The sequence below is a fragment of the Hemitrygon akajei genome, chromosome 5 (genome assembly GCF_048418815.1).
Source record: "Hemitrygon akajei chromosome 5, sHemAka1.3, whole genome shotgun sequence".
Lineage (NCBI taxonomy): Eukaryota > Metazoa > Chordata > Chondrichthyes > Myliobatiformes > Dasyatidae > Hemitrygon > Hemitrygon akajei.
In genome coordinates, this window is record NC_133128.1 from 9,022,820 (window position 1) to 9,046,300 (window position 23,481).

The 23,481-nt window shown below is 44.1% G+C and overlaps 1 protein-coding gene across 1 annotated transcript in view; it reads right to left on the reverse strand.

Annotated features, from left to right (window-relative positions):
- LOC140727477 (arsenite methyltransferase) overlaps window positions 1-20,254 on the reverse strand; it is a 34,548-nt gene extending 14,294 nt beyond the window's left edge. Inside the window, exons 1-6 of the mRNA XM_073044806.1 lie at window positions 20,061-20,254; window positions 18,074-18,204; window positions 13,204-13,354; window positions 9,237-9,373; window positions 5,795-5,864; window positions 338-419 (exon numbers count right to left, since the gene is read on the reverse strand). Coding sequence (XP_072900907.1) covers window positions 338-419; window positions 5,795-5,864; window positions 9,237-9,373; window positions 13,204-13,354; window positions 18,074-18,204; window positions 20,061-20,096 — 607 coding nt within the window. The 5' untranslated portion in view covers window positions 20,097-20,254. The remainder of the gene's footprint in view (window positions 1-337; window positions 420-5,794; window positions 5,865-9,236; window positions 9,374-13,203; window positions 13,355-18,073; window positions 18,205-20,060) is intronic.
- Between the last annotated feature and the right edge of the window lie 3,227 nt (window positions 20,255-23,481).

A 23,481-nucleotide genomic window follows, 5' to 3' on the forward strand; every position in this document is an offset into this window, starting at 1 on the left:
GTTGTACTGAGTGTTTGAATCTGACATGAGGGTGGGTCGTCCCATTGAGTGTGCTCGCCATTCCATCGAGGCTGATTTATTATCCCTCTCAATCCCATTCTCCTGCCTTCTCTCCATAACCTTTGACATCCTTACTCACCAAGAACCTATCAACATCCACTTTAAAGTTACCCAATGGCAATGAATTCCTCAGATTCAACACTCTCTGGCTAAAGAAATTCCTCCTTATCCCTGTTCTAAAGGCACGTCCTGCTATGCTGAGGCTGCACCCTCCGGTCCTAGACACACTCCCCCACTAGCTCGAGTGGGCTGCACAATACTGCCAGCTAACTGTTACCCCAGAGCACAACGTCCTTCTTCAGCTCTTCATCCACAGGCTCACTGGCATACATGTCGCTGAAGTACATTTCTCCGCCTTCCTGCAACACACAAAAGATTCCCTGGGATTTATTTTTCAATTACAATTGAACAGTATGAGGAATGTAAAGGGTTTCGGGGTCTAAGGCGCTCCTTCCCTCCGCTAGCCTGCTTAGCCCTCGATCAGGGTCACATGAAGCCATGGGAGCGGGGGGGTCGTATGAGCAGCTGGTGCACACCACAAGTCCTGGTTATTGCCACTACTGATGCCAGGTAGAGAATCTCCGAAGAGTATTGATAATGAACAGGGTCACGCGTCTCATAAAGACACTGCCCAAAAGAAGGCAAATGTAGAAAGATTTGCCAAGGGCAACCATGGCGATGGATAGGCCACGATTGCACATAGCAAATGAACAAAGAGTGTAAGAACTATTTTTATAACATACTCAATTCTGTAATATCTGACGTTTTATTCACGGGATGTCGTCATTGCTGGAGTGAGCATTTACTGCCAATCCTTGGCCGTCCCTGAGAGGTGTTAGCCATCTGTTGCCTCAAACTTTGCAGTCATTTCATATATTCATTCCTTGGAAACGTGGAGGAAACCAGAGCACCTGGAAGAAACTCACACAGTTGTAGGGAGTACGTACAAACTCCTTAGAGACAGTGGTGGAACTGAACCCAGATTATTGGCATTGTAATAATTTAATCCTAACTGCTAAACTATTGTTCCACCCTTATGCTATCCTACATATAAGCCTGAAGGGCAAGTCCTATATCTTCCCATCAACAAATGATTACATTTCTTCATGGTTGATGAGAATGAAAGAATTAATGATTACATTTGTTGATGTAATCGGCACAGTAGCGTAGTGATTACCACAAAGTTTTACAGGACGGGTTGTACTTGAATCCGAGGGGGACCAATATCCTGGAGGGAGGTTTGCTGAGGCTACTGGAGAGAGTTTAAACTAGAATTGCTGGGTTTTGGGAACCGAACTGAAGAGACAGAGGAAGGGGCGGTTGGCTCACAAATAAAGAAAGCTTGGAGACAGTGTGAGAGGGAAGATAGGCAGGAAATAGAGAAGGGATACACTCAGACCGATGGTTTGAGATATGTTTATTTTAAAGCAAGAAACATCATGAATAAAGCGGATGAGCTTACAGCATGGATCAGTACTTGGAACTATGTTGTGATCATTACAGAGGCAGGAATGGTTAAGAGTGCCAGGCTTTAGATGTTTCAGAATGGGCAGGGAGGGAGGCAAAAGAGGTGGGGGCGTGGCTGATGAGAGATAGTGTCACGGCTGCAGAAAAGGAGAAAGTCATGGAGGGGTTGTCTACGGAGTCTCTGTGGGTGGAAGTTAGAAACAGGAAGGGGTCAATAACTCTACTGGGTGTTTTTTATAGACCACCCAATAGTAACAGGGACATCGAGGAACAGATAGGGAGACAGATTCTGGAGAAGTGTAATAATAATAGGGTTGTGGCGGTGGGAGATTTTAATTTCCCAAATATTGACTGGCATCTCCCTAGAGCAAGGGGTATAGATGGGGTGGAGCTTGTTAGCTGTGCTCAGGAAGGTTTCCTGACACAGTATGTCGATAAACCTACAAGAGGAGAGGCTGTACTTGATCTGGTATTGGGAAATGAACCTGGTCAGGAGTCAGGTCTCCCAGTGGGAAAGGATTCTGGAGACAGTGATCACAATTCAATTTCCCTTATCATAGCATTGGAGAGGGATAGGAACAGATAAATTAGGAAAGCGTTTAATTGGAGTAAGGGGGAATATGAAGCTTTTAGACAGGAACTTGGAAGTATAAATTGGGAACAGATGTTCTCAGGGAAATGTATGGCAGAAATGTGGCAAATGTTCAGGGGATATTTGCGTGGAATTCTGTATAGGTACGTTCCAATGAGACAGGGAAAGGATGGTAGGGTACAGGAACCGTGGTGTACAAAGGCTGTTGAAAATCAAGTCAAGAAGAAAAGCTTACGAAAGAGATCTAGAAGACTATAAGGCTAGCAGGAAGGAGCTTAAGATTGAAATTAGGAGAGCCAGAAGGGGCCATGAGAAGGCTTGGCAAGCAGAATTAAAGAAAACCCCAAGAAATTCTACAAGTATGTGAAAAGCAAGAGGATAAGACGTGAGAGAATAGGACCAATCAAGTGTGACAGTGGAAAAGTGTGTATGAAACTGGAGGAGATAGCTGAAGTACTTAATGAATACTTCCCTTCAGTATTCACTACGGAAAATAATCTTGGCAATTATAGGGATAACTTACAATGGATTAAAAAGCTTGAGCATACAGACGTTAAGAAAGAGTATGTGCTGGAGCTTTTGGAAAGCATCAAGTTGGATAAGTCACCGGGACCGGATGAGATGTACCCCAGGCTACTGTGGGAGGTGAGGGAGGAGATTGCTGAGCCTCTGGTGATGATTTTTGTATCATCAGTGGGAACAGGGAAAATTACAGAGGATTGGAGGGTTGCGGATGTTGTTCCTTTATTCAAGAAAGGGAGTAGAGATAACCCAGGAAATTATAGACCAGTGAGTCTTACTTCAGTGGTTGGTAAGTTGATGGAGAAGATCCTGAGAGGCGGGATTTATGAACATTTGGAGAGGCATAATTTGATTAGGAGTAGTCAACATGGCTTTGTCAAGGGCAGGTTGTGCCTTACGAGCCTGATTGAATTTTTTGAGGATGTGACTAAACACATTGAAGGTAGAGCAGTAGATGCAGTGTATGTGGATTTCAGCACGGCATTTGACAAGGTACCCCATGCAAGGCTTATTGAGAAAGTAAGGAGGCATGGGATCCAAGGGGACATTACTTTGTGGATCCAGAATTAGCTTGCCCACAGAAGGCAAAGAGTGTTTGTAGACGGGTCATATTCTGCATGGAGATCAGTGACCAGTGGTGTGCCTCAGGGATCTGTTTTGGGATCCCTTCTCTTCGTGATTTTTATAAATTACCTAGACGAGAAAGTGGAGGGATGGGTTAGTAAGTTTGCTGATGACACAAAGGTTGGAGGTGTTGTGGATAGTGTGGAGGGCTGTCAGAGGTTACAGCAGGACATTGATAGGATGCAAAACTGGGCTGAGAAGTAGCAGATGGAGTTCAATCCAAATAAGTGTGATGTGGTTCATTTTGGTAGGTCAAATTTGATGGCTGAATATAGTATTAATGATAAGACTCCTGGTAGTGTGGAGGATCAGAGGGATCTTGGGGTCCGAGTCCATAGGACACTCAAAGCTGCTGCGCAGGTTGACTCGGTGGTTAAGAAAGCATACGGTGCATTGGCCTTCATCCACTGTGGGATTGAGTTTAAGAGCTGAGAGGTAATGTTACAGCTATATAGGACCCTGATCAGACCCCACTAGGAGTACTGTGCTCAGTTCTGGTCACCTCACAACAGGAAGGATGTGGAAACTATAGAAAGGGTGCAGAGGATGTTGCCTGGATTGGGGAGCACGCCTTATGAGAATAGGTTGAGTGAACTTGATCTTTTCTCCTTGGAGTGATGGAGGGTGACCTGACAGAGGTGTATAAGATGATGAGAGGCATTGATCATGTGGATAGTCAGAGACTTTTTCCACGGGCTGAAATGGCTAGCATGAGAGGGCACATTTTTAAGGTGCTTGGAAGTAGGTATAGTAGAGATGTCAGGGGTAAGGTTTTTATGCAGAGAGTGGTGAGTATGTGGAATGGGCTGCTGGTGGAGGTGAATGCGTTAGGATCTTTTAAGAGACTCCTGGATAGGTACGTGGAGCTTAGAAAAATAGAGGGCTACGGGTAACCCTAGGTTTTTCTAAAGATAGTACATGTTGGGCACAGTATTGTGGGCCGAAGGGCCTGTGTTGTGCTGTGAGGTTTCTATGTTTCTAGGTTTTTACAGGCGACCCAGGTTCAATTATCGTTGCTGCCTGTAAGGAGTTAAATTCTCCCCATGTATGTGTGGGTTTCCTCCCATAGTCCAAAGACGTACTGGTTTATAGGTTAATTGGTCATTGTTAATTGTCCTGTGATTAGGCTAGGATTAAATTGGGGGATTATTGAGCTGTATGGTTTAAAGGGTTGGAAGGGCCTGTTCCATGCCATATCTCGATAGATAAATAAATAAACATGGAATGCAGCCCTAATCTATATTCTATGGGCTGTATTCTAACCTCACAATTTAACACGCAGATAACAATCCCCACTGTGCCATTTCAATTCATACTATCACACACATTCCCCTTGTTCTACACACCACACTCTCACCTTCCCTCTTCCTAAAACCTACATACATCTCTCTCTCTCTCTTCCCATTTCTGATGAAGGGTCACAGACTAGCATCAATAATTATTTCTCTTCCTACAGATGCTGCCTTATCAGCTGAAATTTTCTGCGAAACTTTGTTTTTATCTCAGATTTCCAGCATCTGCATGTTTATTTTTTTTCTCACCCTCCTTTGTGAGCCTAGTCAAATTAAGTATAGTTTTAGACAGGGTGAATTGAAAAGTAGGTATCATTCCCATTAGACTCAAGGTATTTACACCCATCTGGGACCACAAAGGCAGGTCAGCGTGCAAACCTCTCAATCTCATTGGTCCAATACAAAACTTGATGCATAGTGCGTTCGATCACAGCGGTTTCTACAGGGTCAACTAAAGGTGCTATTGTCCCTTATAATCATATTTTTTTTTATAATCGCAAGACCTTGTTGGACACTGAGAACTTACTGCAGGTCTACCCCATCAGGAAAGTTGTTCACAAACAAGAGAAAATCTGCAGATGCTGGAAATCCAAGCAACCCACACCAGAAGCTGGAGGAACTCAGCAGGCCAGGGAAAAGAGAGCAGCAGAGAAACTGAAAGATCTGGACTTGGTGCGGATCATGCTGCTGCCTCCGTCACAGCAGCGACAGAAGAGTCGGTGCGGGAAGGAGATGTGCAGACTAACAGCGAGCTTAGTTGCTTTTCTAGTGATCACAAGACCCTACTGGACATTGTTAATGTGGAAGGGTGCAAGTTGGATTCGGTGATTTATTAGCGAACAGCAGGGCCTGGGCTGTAGTGAGGACTGGGTCTCAGGATGCAGTGTTGCCATGGAGGGAGAATGGGAATCGGTGCACTCCACCAGAGGCGGTGTGGCGTGGCGTCCAGGTTAGAGTCGGTGCTGCCCCCCAGTGTTCACTCGGCAGAAGACAAGCTGCAGTGTGTTCATCTGCAGATTTCTCCAACATTCACGGACTCAGGGTTTTGCATGATTTTTTTTGTGTGTGACTGTATTTTATTGATATCTTGTGTGTGCCTTGTGCTCAGTGTGACTGCCGGCACTGTGTTTTGCACCTTGGCCCCAGAGTAACGCTGTTTCATTTGGCTGTATTCATGGCAGAATAACAATTAAACTTGAATTTGAGAAAAAAAGACTATTATTAAAATTAAACTGACCTTAAGGATACGGTAAGCTTCCTCAAAGACTGCCTTTTTGTCTGGGCACAAGCAGATGACGCAGTTTGAGCTGACGGGAAATGTGAACAATCTTATTAGACGGTTAAAGATTCGCTTATACAGATAGAAACAGACCATACAGACACTGAATCCATCAACACTAACCAGATTCAGATTGGGATTTATTACCTCCTCCCTCATATCCATTCAGGGCCCCAAACAGTCCTTCTGGGTGAGTCAACACTTCACCTGCCAATCTGCTGGGGTCGTCCATTGTGTCCAGTGCTCCCGATGTGGCCTCCTCTGCTTTGGTGAGACCCATCGTAAATTGGGGGACCACTTTATAGAGCACTTCTGCTCCATCTGCCAAAAGCCAAACTTCACGGTGGCCAAACATCTTAATTTCCATTCCCATTCCGACACGTTAGTCCGTGGCCTCCTCTTGTGCCACGATGAGGCCACCCTCAGGGTGGAGAAGCAACACCTTATTTTCCATCTGGGTAGCCTCTAACCTGATGGCATGAATATTGATTTCTACTTCTGGTAAAAATTTTCGCTCCCCCTCTCCTCTTCTTCTATTCCCCTGCTCTGGCCTCTTACCTCTTCTCACCTGCCTATCACCACCTCCTGGGTCCCCTCCTTCTTCTCTTTTTCCAATGGTCCACTCTCCTCTCTCATTAGATTCCTTCTCCTCTAGCCCTTTTCCTTTCCCACCTGCCTGGCTTCACCAATCACCATCCAGCTATCTTCTTTCCCCTCCCCACACCTTTTATTCCGTCTTCTCCCCCCTTCCATTCCAGTCCTGATGAAGGGCCTATGTTCATTTCCATAGATGCTGCCTGACCTGCTGTGTTTCGCTGGTATTTTGCGTGCATTGCGACAGATATATTTCACACGTGTACATGGAAACATAGAGTGAAATGCATCGTTTGTGTTAACAACTAGCACATCCTGAGGAAGGCAGCTTATCTCCCATCACACGTCACCCTCTCTCAATTTCCTCTCGAGATCGCAACCTCTGCCAGCTCCCCAGTTCGCACCCTCCTCCCTTCCCAACCCTGACATTGTTACCAATCCTCCCTCCACCGGAGCTACCCCCTCTCTTTCTATACTAACCCGACCCGGGCTCCCTTAGTTCCCGGTTAACAATGAATCGATTTTAATATCCTCATCTTTGCTTTGTTTCTATCTGTATAGAAACCGAGGTTGCCATAGTGTTCCTGTTTGATACAAAGAGACAACATGGTAACAGGCCCTTCAGCCTAACAAGCCCACTCCGCCTAATTACACCCTAATCTACAAACCCTTATGTCTTTGGAAAGTGGGAGGAAACTAGCACCCAAAGAACATGAAAACTCTTTACAGACAGCGACAGAATTGAACCCAGGTTGTTGGCGCTATGAGAGAGTTACACTAACCTCTATGCTACTATGCCACCAGGATATTCCTATGGTCCACAGCAATTTCTCATTGGTTCTTATTGTTAGACATTGAGTCACATGGCACAGAAACAAGGGTTTCAACCCAGCAGCCCATCCAACACTCATTTACACTCATCCTCTCTTCCAATGAACTTACCTAACCCAAAGGGACAATGTCATTGTGTTGCCCTTAAGGCATTCATTTAGCTTTATTACATTTTCGCTTTAGTAATTCGTTTGTAATTATTTTCTAGTTAAAGTTAAGGTTGATAACTACGTTGCAGTTGTTGAAGGTAAATTCATTATCTGTGATATATCGCGGCATGTGATGACATCACACCTGGTTTCGCCACATCTTGCGGGTAAATACCAGTTTGGAGAAACGGGAAGGTGGGGGCTTGTGTGTGCAGGATCAGCATGAGAAAAGTTCCATTTCTACGCACTAAGAAACACCATAGAAGCAACGCCTTTTCACCATACGTTAATGTGGAAGAGTGAACAGTAAACGGTTAATCTTACTGCGATCCTGTCCTCATTGGCTATGGTTTAACTCGGTGTTTAGTTCAGAGTTTCTACACCTTGCACAAGAACACTATAGTCATCATCATTACTTTGTGCCTTGTCGTGTGATGGAGGCAATCATCGTCTTTGACTACGATTGTTCTTGGCAATGTTTTTTTACTGAAGTCGCTTGTCATTGCCTTCTGCTGGGCATGGGTGGCAGTGTGGAGATAAGTCTCTACCAAAGGAGGTGTAAGGTGCTCCTTCAGGTCACCCTTGGGCAAGGTGTAAACACCTGCTTCACATCCGCCACCCCCACCGATCATGGTCATGTGAAGCCATGGGAGCAGGTAGTGGATGGTCGTATGAGCAGCTGGTGCATATCACAAGCCCTGGTTATGTGACCAATAATGCCAGGCAGACAATCTCTGAAGAGTATTGATAAAGGCTGGGGTCACCCGTCTCATAAAGACACTGCCCAGAAGGCAGCAATGACAAACTACTTCTGTAGAAAATTGTAACTTTTAAGAGAATTTTAGACAGCTATATGGATAAGAGAGGTAGGGAGGCTATTGTCCAGGGGCACATAGGTGGGATGAAGCATGGATGAGGTGGGCCGAATGGCTAGTTTCCGTGAGCATGCAAACTCCACACAGATAGCACTGGAGATGTCAGGCACTTGTTGAGCCGCTGTGCTATCCAAGAGTGCCAACTGCCAACTCTCTCTCTATATATATATATATATATATATATAGAGAGAGAGAGAGAGCTAGATAGATGTGTACACAGACATTGCTCGATCCACTGTTTCTCCAGCATGCTATGTCGAACCTGGGAATGTGTGCCAACACCTGCGGGCAGCCCTCGACACATCCTTGGGTTTTTTTTTGTTTTAGCATAGTAGTTAGTGCCACACTGTTACTGACTGAGGTGTTCTAGAGTTCAATTCTGGCGCCGTTCTGTGTGGAGTCTTTCGAGTCATCGCCATAGAATGCATGGGTTTTCCCCGGGTGCTCCAGTTTCCTCCCACAGTCCATAACCATACTAAGTAGGTTAATTGGTTGTTGTACTTGTCCCATGATTCGGTTAGGGTTAATCAGGTCGAGGGGTTACTAGGACAGCATGGTCCGGAGAGCTGGAAGGGCCTACTCTGCACTGTTTTGCTAAATACACAGACACATGTCACCGTATCAACACTCGCATAATGCTGGAGGAACTCAGCAGGCCAGGCTGCATCTATGGAAATGAATAAACAGTAAACATTCCAGGCCAAAGTGCTTCATCAGAACATTTTAGATGTACTGTACATGTGATAAATGAATGGATCTGAATCTGATTGTTGACTCTGATCAGGGTCTCAGCACGTGCAAAGAAAATGGATAACTGAAGATACTGGGTCATCCACCAATGGTCCATGAAACCACTATAACATGTCAGTCATTATATTCAAGGAAGGGATGACCGAAGTATTAAGCAGCTCTATTACAGAATGTAATTGACTAGTTCTGAACAGCACTTACATTAACAAATCAAAACTGTTGTACGGAATACCAGCTTCTCCCAGCTTTTCAATATATCCCTGGACAAATTCAGTGTTTGCTTCCTTGTATCCAAACTTCTCCTGATGATACGGAATATACTTGCGTGAGAGTTGGATCTGAAACAAAACCAGATGTGGAAAATAGAGACAGTTAGATACAGAGTGAAGCTCCCTCTACACTGTCCCATCACACACTCCCAGAGCAGGGAAAGTTAGATACAGATTAAATCCCCATCTGCAAGAACTTTAGGCCCATCTACATTGATCCCATTTGCTTGCATCAGGATCATGTCCTTATGTTCTTTAAGTGCCTTAAGGTTGTCATAGCTGGAAGCGAAGAGGCGGGGAGAATGGGGATAAGCTCCCACTACATAATAAATGCTCCCAATGGCATGCATCGGAAATATCCTCTGCCAAACAAGTCCAGCTCTTGGCCTTCACATGTGGCTTAGCTACTAAGCCCAGCAGAACCATTCTGACTGACAGGAGAAGGTGCAAAGATGGGTAACTGGCTCCTTAAATCTAGTCGCTTTCTCTCAAGGTACATGGGGCTCATCAGCCATTGTTGGCAGCTAATGTAGGAGACGGAAAACTCTGATCTCAAACCTTCGCTGCCTTGTGGCTATACCCACTCAAGGAGAAGGCTTCAGGAGTAAACCCTCAGGAAAAATCCAGAGATGGAGTCCCTCAGGCAGTCGTACATTGAGTTCAACGCTGACTGGCATCTCCTGTGATGCCACTAGTGCCAAACTGTATCAGTCTCTGCCATTCATTTAGATTTACCAGCTGTGTGCAGAGGCAGAGCCTGCTGCATGAGCAACAGCTTGCTCTCCATATCGTACTGTCCTGACTTGTGTATCACGTAGACATCTGGGATGCAACAACCATAGTCGACCTCAACCAACAAAGGGCCTCATCTAAGACTAAATGTCATCATGTACAAACCTGAGATTCATCTTCCTGTGGGCATACTCAGCAGATCTCTAACAGGTTCAGTGAAAGATCAACCAGCGTGCAGAAGACAATGAACTGCATAAATGAAAATATAAATGTAACGCCCTGGGAAAGGTTTCACTGCTTACATAATGGTCGGTAGAAGCAGTGTTTGGGCTATGCTTGGAGATAACAGGGGCTTTGGAATGTGAGCTGGGTCCTTTGGCAGGAGATGAAGAGGGAAGACGCCGGAGAGAACCGGTTGTAGGATTTGACCCAGCGGAGAACCATGACTCAATGGAGCAAGGTGCCGCAGTCGATTGAGGATCGATGAATAAATATGACTTCTGGAAGTGTTCAGCTCCATCTTGTGCACATTTGACTGTTCTAATTATAATAGGCTCTTTTTGTTTTTTTCTTTACTAACCCCTAAGTTAAAGTTCATATATATAATTCCATTGATCGTATGCAGGGTGCTGTCTGTTATTTCTTGGCACTGAGTTGTAACAGGGTTGCAAATTGCACAGCATCCACACAAACCGGGGTTTGGGGTAGGAGAGTCGTCTTAGTCTCATAGGTTTGGCAGGACCGAAGTGTGTATTCCCTAGACTTACACAGCCAAGAAGCCAGTGGGTTTCATAAATAAATAGCAATAAAAAATGAGAACATGAGATAATGAGATAGAGTGTCCTTTAAAGTGAGATCATTGGTTGTGGGAACATTTCAATGATGGCGCAAGTGAAGTTGAGTGTCATTATCACTTTTTGTTCAAGAGCCTAATGGTTGAGGGGTAGTAACTGTTCTTGAACTTGGCGGCGTGCCTCCTGAGGCTATTGCTCCTTTTACTTAATGGCAGCAGCGAGAAAAGAGCATGACCTGGGTGATGGGGATCTCAGGATCTCTGATGATGGATGCTGCTTTCCTACGACGGTGTTTCTTATCGGTGTGCTCAAGGGGTGGGAGGGCTTTCCTGTGCCACATGCACTAATTTTAAATCTGTGTGTGTGCACTGCAAATAAGTTTAGGTTCAGCTGTGATGCTGTCCAGAGTTGAACAGGGCCACAGAACCGGAAGCGTCACTTTAAACAAGCCAACCAAGGCTGAACAGAGATTGAATTACTAGCTGCCATGCTTTGGCCCTCTCACTCAAATGTTCAAACATTCAAAGTGTTTCTATGATTAAAGTATGTGTATGTCCCACACTCTACCATGTTTCATTTTCTTGCAAGCATTCAAAGTGGAGCAAAGAAATACAATAGAATTAATGAAAAATACACACCAAGGTTGACAAGCAACCAAAGTGTAAAAGAAGCCAAGTTCTGCAAATAAATAAATAAATAATACTGAGAACGTGTGATGCGGAGTCCTTGAAAGTGAATCTATAGCAGGGATTCCCAACTGCCTTTATAGATTGGTCCAATACCATTGAGCAATGGACCCCAGGTTGGAAACCCCTGTTATAGGCTGTGGAATCAGTTCAGTGTTGGGGTGAGTGAAATTAGCCACACTGGTTCAGGAGCTTGATAGCTGAAGGGTACTAATTGTTCCAGAACCTGGTGGTGGAGGTCCTGAGGCTCCTGTACTTTACCTATCCATATCCCCTTTGTATCCTTCTTGATACGTTCCCCTTTTATTCCCATGTCATTATCCCACCCTTCATCTAATAGTTGTTCCTGATCTACCCAATACATCTTCAGAGAACTCCAATATTTTGGAGATACACGATTGTCCTTTTATGAATCCATATTGATTCTGTTCAGTTTTATTATAGTTAGGATTGAATGGAAAATATGGGCAGCAAATAAAATCAAAGGACAAACCAGGGAATAAAACCAAAGAAATATTCCTCCAGGTGCCCTGACGGGCATTAAATGCAGCTTGAACAATCAATCTAAACTCAGCCATGGATGTTCTCAAGCCTGACTGTGAAAAGAGGAGGGTTGAGCATGGGATGAACAATCCCATCCCTTAAAAACCCAGAGGTACCCTTTTACAATTTAAGATTGTTCATAGAGCCCATATGTCTAAATCTAAATTATCTCGATTTTACCCTAATATTAGTCCTCTTTGTGATAAATGCAAAAGGGGCGAGGCCTCTCTTATTCATATGTACTGGTTCTGTCTTAGCTTGGAGAAATTTTGGAAAGATGTCTTCATAACTTTATCTTATATTCTGAATCACCACTTAGAACCTAACCCTTTAATTGCTTTGTTTGATTTTTTGGGTGAGACAGATTTACGTTTGAGTTCGACTAAGTGTCGAATATTATCTTTTGCTTCTCTCCTGGCTAGACGTTTAATCCTCCTTAGATGGAGAGATGTTGCCCCGCCCACGCATGCTCAATGGCTTAATGATATTATGTCCTGCTTAGACCTTGAAAACATTCATTATTCAGTTCTTAATTCGGATATGAAGTTCCATAAGGTCTGGGGACCTTTTATTGAGTACTTTCATAACCTTCCTCTTAACTAAGGTTTTTTTTTCAGTCCCTTGCTTTCAGCTCTTTTTTTTTGGTAGTAGGCATTATTATCTTCTGTTTTTAAGTGTATTTACAGTTTTGGGGGCTTTGAATGTCCTGATTTATATTCTCTATATTGTGTTGTGGTTGGTCTGGAGTTTTTTTTTGTTGCGGGGCTTGGAGAGGATACTAATTTTACATGTCTTCAATTTGGGTGCTTTCTCAATGATCTTTTTTGTATTATATTATTATTGTATGTTTATTTTTTGCACTGTATTAATTTTCTTCATTTTGATTTGGGTTTTTTTTTTCTATCTGTAGCGATGTAGAAAATGCATAAAAAAAACTAATTTAAAAAAAACCAAGAGGTACAGAAACGCCAACAGAAGCTCCAAAGACCTCATCCCTGGGAGCGGAAGGAGCTTCGGAAGATGGGCTAAACCTGGAGATAACATGAAAGATTGGTCTAGGACAGAGGACTCTAGCGAGCTGCTGTCAGTGGCCTATGCCCCAGCAGGGCTCAAGTAGGTAAGAACAATCCACCTGTTGACTTACTTGTTCATCAGTCATGTCCACTCCTGTCACATGACCAAGGGGTCCCACTAACTTGCTCAGGATGTAACAGTCACGGCCACTCCCACTGCCCAGATCCAACACGTGACATCCTTCCAAGCTCTCTGGGACCACAAGACCACATCCAAAGTATCTGGAAAATGAGCAACGATTTGGTAGTTTCAGATATGGCATAGTGGCAACGAAGAAAATTCCAGAGTCAGGTTTATTATCACTGACATGTGTCGAGAAATTTGTTGTTTTGCGACAGCAGCACATTGCAATATATAAAAAGTTATAATAAATTATAATAAGAAATATATATATATATATATATATAAATAAATAAGTAGAGCAAAAAGTGTTCATGGGTTCATCGTCCATTCAGAAATCAGAAGGCAGCAGCAAGATGAGAATATGGCCTGGCTGGTGGGGTCTATGATGATGGACGATGCTTTCCTGCGACAACGCTCCATGTAGATGTGCTCCATTGTAGGAAGGGCTTTACCCGTGATGGACTATGCTGTATCCACTACTTCTTGTAGAATTTTTCATTTAAGGGCACTGGTGTTTCCAAACCAGGTTGTGATGCAGCCAGTCAACGTACTCTCCATCACACATCTATAAAAGTTAGTCAGAGTTATAGGTGTCATGCTGAATTTCTACAAACTCCTAAGGAAGTACTGACACTGCCATGCTTTCTTTATAATTGCACTTGGGCGCTGGGCCCAGGACAGGTCCTCTAAAATGAATTTAAAGTTACTGATCTCTCCACCTCCGATACCCAGATGAGTGCTGGCTCATGGACCTCTGATTTCCTAATCCTGGTCAATATTCAGCTCCCAGGTCTTGTTTACATTGAATAAGTAGTTTTTCTGGCTTCTACCTCGTTCGTCTCCAGTCCTGATGAAGGGTCACGGCACAAAACGCCAGCTGTTTATTCCTCTCCATAGCTGCAGACTGACCCACTGAGTTCCTCCAGCATTTTGCTCTGGATTTTCTGCAGAACCTCTCTATTAATCAGACCACTGTCTCCTAGACTAGAACCTTTAACCACACCAACTGGGTTTATTAACCAGATCGCCATAATAACCAGACTGATCCCAACACCTGGATCGCAATCCACTGGCTGCTCGCACTAACCAATCATCTCACAGACTTGCTCCATTAACCTGTCCACTAGAACATATCTATAAGACATATGATCATAAAGCATAGGCAGAGAATTAGGCCGTTCAGTTCATTGTGTCTGCTCTGTCATCGGATCATGGCTGATTTATTTTCCCCTCTCAACCCCATTCTCCTGCCTTTTCTTCATAACCATTGAACCCTTACTAGTCAAGAACCTTTCAACCTCCACTTTAAATATATCCAACAACTTGGTCTACAGAGCCGTGGATTCACCACTTGAAAAATTCCCCCTAATTTCTTTTCTAAAGGGGCATTTAGACAGTTTGCACCCAGCTGAAGCTAAAAACCAACTCTCATAAGACCATAATACCATTAGACATAAGAGCAGAATTAGAGCAGAAATCGAGTCTGCTCCACCTATTGATCAAGGCTGATTTATTTTCCCGTCAACCCCATTCTCCTGCCTTCTCCCGTAACTATCCAGCAGAAAAAAATGCTGGGCATCCAGGAGATGGTGTTAACTCTCAATAGAAACACAATACCACTATGGTCTGTAACCTCATGACCCAATATATCCCTCACTCTCAAAGCAGGGGATTAGTCCTGGTGTAGTGTGGAAGGACATGTAAGGAGCAGAACCACTGAAGCTGTAATACATTATTGCTGATGTACTGAAGAGCAAAATCAGCGTGTGAAAGAGAAGCTAATCAATCTCATACTCAACTGATCAGATCGAATCTCTACTGTACAGTCATGATGGACGATGGTGATGGATGTTCACCTTCCAGGTCCAAATGGTTCATTGCCAACCTCAGCTTTTCAGCACAACAGCAGAAACTGCAAAGACAAGAGATTCTGCTGATGCTGGAAATCTAAAGTAGCACCCACAAAATGCTGGAAGAACGCAGCAGGTCAGCCAGCACCGATGGAGAGGAATAAAAATTCAATGATCCAAGCTGAGGCACTTCTTCAGGACAGCAGACACTATCTAATGTTCAAAGGTCTATTGTCCAATAAGTTAAATTTCAAGGTTCAAACGTCTGTTGCTCATTAAGATAAACTTCTAACTGGCAGACTTTGCTCAATCTCATTGGCCTTACTAAACACTCCATCAGCTTGGTCTGATAGATGTACATAAGAACATAGAACACACGGTAGAACATTACAGCACACTACAGGCCCTTTGGCCCACACTTGTGCTAACCTACTAACCTACTCTAAGATCAATCCATATCAATCTTCCCTCCATTGTTATGAGTCCCTTAAATCTCCTAATGTATTGATTTCTACCACCAGGCCTGGCAGTGCATTTCATGCACCCACCATTCTCTGTGTAAAAAACTTATCTCTGGCAACCCCTCTATACGTTCCTCCAATCATCTTAAAATTATGTCCTCATGTATTAGCCACTTTAACCCTGGGATAAAGTCGCTGGCTGTTCACTTGATCAATGCCTCCTCTATCAAGTCACCTCTTATCCTTGATCCAAAGAAAAAAGGCCCAGCTCGCTCAGCCTATCCATTCTGCTGCCTTTTCCCCATGACCCTCAACACCTTCACCGATCAAGAACCTATCAGTCTCTGTCTTAAATACAACCAGTGACTTGGCCTCCACAGCCCTCAGTGACAGCGAATTTCACAGATTCACCACTCTGGCTGTAAAAAATCTTTCTAAGTTTTAAAGGGAGGTCCCTTTATTCTGAGGTTATGTCCTCGTATCCTCGACTCTCCACATCCAGTCTACCTAGGCTTTTCGGTACTTCATAGGTTTTAATGAGATCTGCCCCCATCCCTCTAAACTCCAACCATGCCTAGAGTCATCAAATGTTTCTCATAGTTTAACTCTTTCATTCCCGTGATCATTCTTGTCAACCTCCTCTGGCCCTTCTCCAGGCCCAGCACATCCTTTCTTAAATATGGAGCCTAAAACTGCTCCTGATACTCCAAGTATACATTCACCAGTGCTTTAAAAAGCCTTAGCATTACATCCTTGCTTTTATATTCTAGTCGCCTTGAAATGACTACTAAAATTGCATTTGCCTTCCATACCATCGACCCAATCTACAAGATAAGGGAATCAAGGACTCCTAAATCCATCTGCACCTCTGATTTCTGAAATCGCTCCCCATTTCTCTCCCCAACAGTATGGCATAGCAGGGTTTGAGAGAGCAAATGGCCTTGCGCTGCTCCTATGAAGAGCCATAGGATAATACAGGCCCTTCTGACCATCTAAACCATGCTGAACTGTTATTCTGTCTCGTTCCATTGACCCACACCTGGACTATAGCCCTCCATACCTCTCCCATCAATATATCTATCGAAATTTCTCTTAAATGTTGCAATTGAACCCACTTCTGTTGGCAGCTTGTTCCACACTTGCACCACACTCTGAGTGAACAAGTTCCCCTTCAGGTTCTCTTTAAACATTTCACTTTTCACCCTTAACATATGACCCCTAGTTCGAGTCTCGGCCAACCTTAGTGGGAAAAGCCTGCTTGCATTTACCCTGTCTAAACCCCTCATAATTTTGTATACCTCTATTAAATCTCCCCTCTTCCTCCTACACTCCAGGGAATAGTTACAACTTAGGGCAGCACAGTAGCATAACAGTTAGCGCATCGCTATAAAATGCCAGCAACTGGGGTTCAATTCCTGCCACTGTCTGTAAGGAGTTTGTACATTTTTAGTGTGACCACATGGGTTTCCTCCAGGTGCTCTGGTTTCCTCCCACATTCAAAAGAGGTTAACAGGTTAATTGGTCACACAAGTGTAATTGGGCAGCGTGAGCTCACTGGACCAGAAGGGCCTGTTACTGTGCTGTATCTCGCAGCTTAGCTGAGCCCAGCAGAGGTGTTTCTACTGACATGAGAAGGGGCAAAGGCAGGTTACTGGCGTCTTAAAGCCAGTCACTCTGGGCAGTTGGGGCTCATCAACCGTGGTGGCAGCTCATCTAGGAGAAGGAGAACTCCGATTTCAAACCTCCACTACCTTGCGGCTACACCCACTCACGGGAAAGGCTTCAGGAGTAAACGTCAAGGGAAAGATCTGGAGCTGGAATCCCTAAGGCAGCCCAACGTTGAACTGGACACTGACTGGCAACTCCTGCAACGCCAGTGGTACCAATCTGTACTGGTCTCCGTCATTCCTTTGGATTCGTCAGCTGTGTGGAGAAGGGTCAACAGCTTGCTCTACCAGACTTGACTTGTGTACTGGTTTGCATATTGACTTCAACAGCTAGGAGGCAACACCTGTGGTCACCCCAACCAACAGAGGGCCATCCTCATAATTCAGTTCCTCAAGTCCCGGCAACTTCCTTGCAAATTTTCTCTGTACTCTTTCAATCTTATTGACATCGTTCCTGTAGATAGGTGACTAGAACTGCACACAATGTACTCCAAATCTTGCCTCATCATCATCTTATAAAAAATCCTAACTTCTGTACTCAGTCCTCTGATTGATGAAAGACAAGCTTCCAAAAGCCTTCAAAAGAATGAAAGAGAGAAAGAAAGAAAGAGAGAGAGAAAGAGAGAAAAAAAGAAAGAAAGAAAGAAAACATGGTCATGGGGAGAACGTACAGACAGCATTGGAACTGAACCCAGGTCGCCGGCATTGTATTAGTGGTAGCTAATCGCAATATTACCATGCTGAGCTCACACTCCTGCTGGGTGAGCATGGCCCCCAACACCTCACCAGAGTATTCAACCAGCCTCATTAGCTACAAGGCAGACCATGAAGATAAGCACCTTTGAGAAACCTCGGGGTGGATGAGTGTCATGGCTTCACGTACTGTTTTACTTGACGGGGGTCTTGTTAAGGAACATGTCACATTGGTCTGTAGATCTTCTGACCTCTTCAGCCGTTTCCCATAGTAACCCTGAGAAGAACAAGAGAAGAGAATTAGTAAATCCCTTGAACTTTCCATGGTCCATGAGCCAGATAGATTTTCTTTGACAGCATGGCAGGAATATCAAGGGGTCATATACAGGTTAAACTCCCACCACGTTGTCAAAACCTCTGGGGGATAATGTCTGGTGACCGAGGAAGACACTCATCTTATAATCCTGGTTAATCCTGTCCTGCTGCCTTGCAGAGGCATTCTCTGCCTTTTAGACCCTGTCTCCCTCCTCAGATCAGAAAGTCAAAGTTGAGTTTATTGTCATATTCCATCTGGATGTAAAACAACTTGGTATGGATGATAAGTTAGATTCTTGGCCACACAACATACCTCATTATGATCTTGCACCTTATTGTGAAGATTCAGCATGACATCTAAAACTTTGATGAACTTCTATAGATTTGTGGTGGAGAGCATATTGACTGGCTGCATCACAGCCTGGTATGGAAACACCAATGTCCTTGAACGGAAAATCCTTCAAAAAGTAGTAGATACAGCCCAGTCCATCACCAGTAAAGCCCTCCCCACTATTAAGCAGCATCCATCATCAGGGATCCCCACCACCCAGGCCATGCTCTCTTCTTGCTGCTGCCATCAGGAAGAAGGTACAAGAGCCTCAGGGATTTATACCACCAGGTTCAGGAGCAGTTATTACTCCTCAACCATCAGGCCCCTGAACCAGAGGGGATAACTTTACTCAACTTTACTTGCCCCATCACTAAATTGTTCCTACAACCTATGGACTTGCCTTCAAGGACTTTCATTTCATGTTCTTGATATTTAGTGCTTACTTATTTACTGTCATTCTTTTTTTCTTTTTGTATTTGCACAATTTGTTGGCTTTTCCACACTTGTTGAATGCCCAAGTTGGTGGAGTCTTTCACTGATTTGGTTATGGTTATTACTCTATTATAGATTTATTGAGTATGCCCACAAGAAAATGAAAACTTGTGGAAGCATCACAGGCACACTGAGAAAATCAGCATTCACAAGAAAAACATGAATTACACATAATTTTTACAAGAAAGAATACAATTATAACAAAAAAAACACAAGAAGTCAATGCTAGTGCAAAGTGATCGAAGTGGTCACGGTGTTGTGATTACATTGTGCTAGTTGGTTCAAAAACTGAATGCTTAAAGGGAAGTAGTTCTTGAGGCTTCTGTACCTCCTGCTCCATGGTATCTGAGAGAAGATGGCATGACCCAGAGGGTAGGGATCTTTGATGACAGTTTCCCACCGCTGCCTGTAAGGAGTTTGTACGTTCTCCTCATGACTGCCCAGGTTTCCTCCCACAGTCCAAAGAAGCACTGGTTGATAGGCTATTTGGTCATTGTAACTTGTTCCATGATTAGGCAAGGATAAACAGGAGATTGCTGGCACCATGGCTCCAAAGGTCCATTCCACGCTGTGCCTCAATACTAATAGTGGGGAGGGATGTGACCATGATGTGTTGGGCAGAGTTCCCTACTCTCTATAGCTTCATATACTCCTGCGCATTTGAATTGCCATAGCAGACCAGGATGCAACAAGTCAGAATGTTTTTATCAATCCGTGCCACGGGCATTAGGACCCAGTGGAGGAGAAAACTCCGAGTTTCTTGGAGCTCTCTGGAATGGTGACGACAGGCGACATCTGGAACTCCTAGACACCATTTTTATTATAACTAGATCCTAAACTGAATCGAAGCGGTAAATTATTCTCTTGCGTTTGCAAAGCCTAATCTCTTGATCTATAAACAGTTACCATTGCTTGCATTTGGACGCGTGTCTGTGCACAGTGTGTTACAAATGAAAGCGAGAATCACGCCTCAGGAACACTCCCCAAACATTTACCTTCACCTGCTCCTGAACGGAGTCAGTCTGGTTCATGCCTGCGCGTACGGAGAAGGTCTGGCTACAGGATGGTGGTGTGGACGGCAGACTTTCCTCGGTCAATCCGGACGGTCTGGGTATTTACCTCTCCTCCCTGTTGCTTCTCCAGACCGCGGGGCAAAGGACACACGGGGCGGGATCGTGCAGAAAACAGCGTCACGGAGATCGACAGCCCCAGAAAACACAGACACCCAGTCCAAGGGGGCGGGTGGGAAAGTAACTGACTGGTTAACGTACAGCAAGCTCCCACAAACATTAACTTAAAAACTGCAGACCGGAAATCTGAAATAAAAAGCAATAAAACGCTGAAGACACACTCAGTGTACGTGGAGAGAGAAACTCTTTATCATCTCGGGCCATAGGACATAGAATCAGAATTCGGTAACTGGTCCTTCACTGAGCCTGATCCATCATTCCATCATGGCTGATTTATTATCGCTCTTAACCCCATTCTCCTGCCTTCCTCCCGTAACCTTTGATGCCCTGACTAATCCAGAATTTATCAACATCTGCTTTAAATATATCCAAAGGCTTGGTCTCCACGGCTGACTGTGGCAATGAATTCCACAGCATGAAAATGTGCCTCTAGCCCGAAACGTCGACAGTGCTTCTCCCTATAGATGCTGCCTGGCCTGCTGTGTTCCACCAGCATCTTGTGTGTGTTGTTGCTTGAATTTCCAGCATCTGCAGATTTCCTCGTGTTTGCCCCCTCATATTAGCTATTTGCGCTCTGGAAAAGAAATCCCTGACTATCTGCACAATCTATGCCTCTCTACCATCTTGTACACCTTACATCAAGTCATGTCTTATCTTCCTTCACTTCGAAGAGAAAAGCCTAGCTCGCTCAGCCTAGGCATGGTCAATCCAGACAGCATCCTGTTAAATCCTCTCTGCACCCTCTCGAAAGCTTCCACGTCCTTCCTACAGTGAGGCAATCAGCACTGAACACAATACTCCAAGTGCGGTCTTTTATTTAGAAGGAACACATTTCTATAGATCCAAGATTGTTAAATGTCATTTACAGTGTGCAAGTGTAAAGTAGAATTACTCCAGATCTCATGCAGCACAAAATAAATCACAAAAATAAAAAAATACATGACTAAATTAACACAATAAATATAAACACATAAGATAGTTTATGCACTTGCCCCCATGGCTTCATGTGACCTTGATCGGTGGGATGGGGGGAAGGGGTGCTAAGCAGGTGCTACATGTGCCCAAGGGTGACCTGCAGGCTAGCGGAGGGAAGGAGTGTCTTATACCTCGTTTGCAGAGACATACCTCCACCCCACCTCCTCAGTACACTGATTGACTGTACGTCCATAAAGTGACACTAGGCACAGAAATCCACAGCAACGTGGTAAATACACATAACCTCAAATCTCCACCGACACACTATCTGATTCACCAGGTATCTCCACGTTTGGGCATCTGGTTTATCGGGTGGTGCCTGTTGCTCTGTCTTTCCGCTCATTGCTTCCCTCTCTCCACTCCTGAAGCGGCGTCACAGGTGGACAGGGAGGTGAAGAAGTCTGTTGGAACGCTGGCCAGGGCACTGGGTATAGGAGTTGGGATGCTATAGTAGAACATAGAAAAGTACAGTGCAATATTGACAAGTTCAAGTTTATTGTCATCTAACTGTGCATCTATACAACCAAATGAAACCGTGGTGCACCCAGAAAACATACGCATATCACAAATGTGATAGCTCGTGTAGCTTTCTCTGTGCGTCTAGTGTAGCTTTCTCTGTGTTTTTTTAAAATTACGTAGTTCAGTCTAGTTTTTGTACTGTGTCATGTAACACCATGGTCCTGAAAAAAGTTGTCTCATTTTTACTATGCACTGTACCAGCAGTTATGGTCGAAATGACAATAAAAGTTGACTTGACTTGAAATAGTGCATCAAACAAAATATTACTACAAAATAGTTACTAATATATCATTGAAAGGTCATGTAGTGCACAGCACAGGTAAACAGTAAACAGCTCGCTGTCCTAGTGGAGATCTCAGTGGTTGCAGATATTTTTTAGTCTTACATCCTGAGGGAAGAAGCTGTTACCCAGTCTGGCAGTCCTAGTGCTGATGTTTCTGTACTTCCTTCCTGACAGTAGTCGGACAAAGAGATTGTGGGATGGGTGGTAGGGATCCTCAGCTATGCTTCTATGCCCTCTGTATACAACACCCCCAGTAAATGTCACAAATGGGGGGGGGGGGGAGAAGAGGGAGTACGCTAAACATAGAAACATAGAAAACCTACAGCACAATCCAGGCCTTTTGACCCACAAAGTTATGCCGAATATGTCCCTACCTTAGAAGTTACTAGGCTTACCTATAGCCTTCTAGTTTTCTAAGCTCCAAGTACCTATCCAAAAGTCTCTTAAAAGACCCTATCGTATCCGCCTCCACCACCGTTGCTGGCAGCCCATTCCACGCACTCACCACTCTCTGAGTAAAAAACTTACCCCTGACATCTCCTCTGTACCTACTCCCCAGCACCTTAAACCTGTGTCCTCTTGTGGCAACCATTTCAGCCCTGGGAAAAAGCCTCTGACTATCCACACAATCAATGCCTCTTATCATTTCATACACCTCTATCAGGTCACCTCTCATCCTCTGTCGCTCCAAGAAGAAAAGGCCAAGTTCACTCAACCTCAATGCTGATCTATAATTCCAAGGATTACCCTATTACCTTTCTTGAGCACAGGAATAACGTTGCCAACCTCTGCAACTACTATGTTCCAATTCTACAAGATGTTGGTGAAGCTACGTTTGAGAATCAGAAACAGGTTTATTATCAGTGACATATGTCATGAAATCTGTTGAGAACAATGCAAGACATAACACATTTCTATAAATTACAATAAGAAAATAAATAAACAGTGCAAAAGAGGAACAATGAGGTAGCATTCATGAATTCAATGTCCATTCAGAAAACTGATAGCAGAGGGGAAGATGCTGTTCCTAAAACACTGAGTGTAGGTCTTCAAAGTACAAAGTACACTTATTATCAAAGTATGTATGCAGGATAAAACCCTGAGATTCATTTTCCAAAAGCTAGTCACAAAACAAAGAAACATCGGGGAACCCATTCAAAGAAAACATCAAACACCCAATGTGCAAAAAGATGCAAAGGGAAGAAAACGAGCAAAAATCAGAATATAAAATGTCAAAGCACAGAGTCATTGAAACAGTCCAGCAATGTTCAGTTTAACTTAGCACCGTATTGTTCGTTAACTGCTGGTTACAGAGCCAGTCCACCCCGATCAAAATCGCACAAAATAGCAGTAAAGAAAGGAGAACCCAGAAACACATAAAACATGAACTACAGAGTCCAATCCACAAACCGCATCGATTAAACCTTGTCCAAGACCCAAGGCACTGGC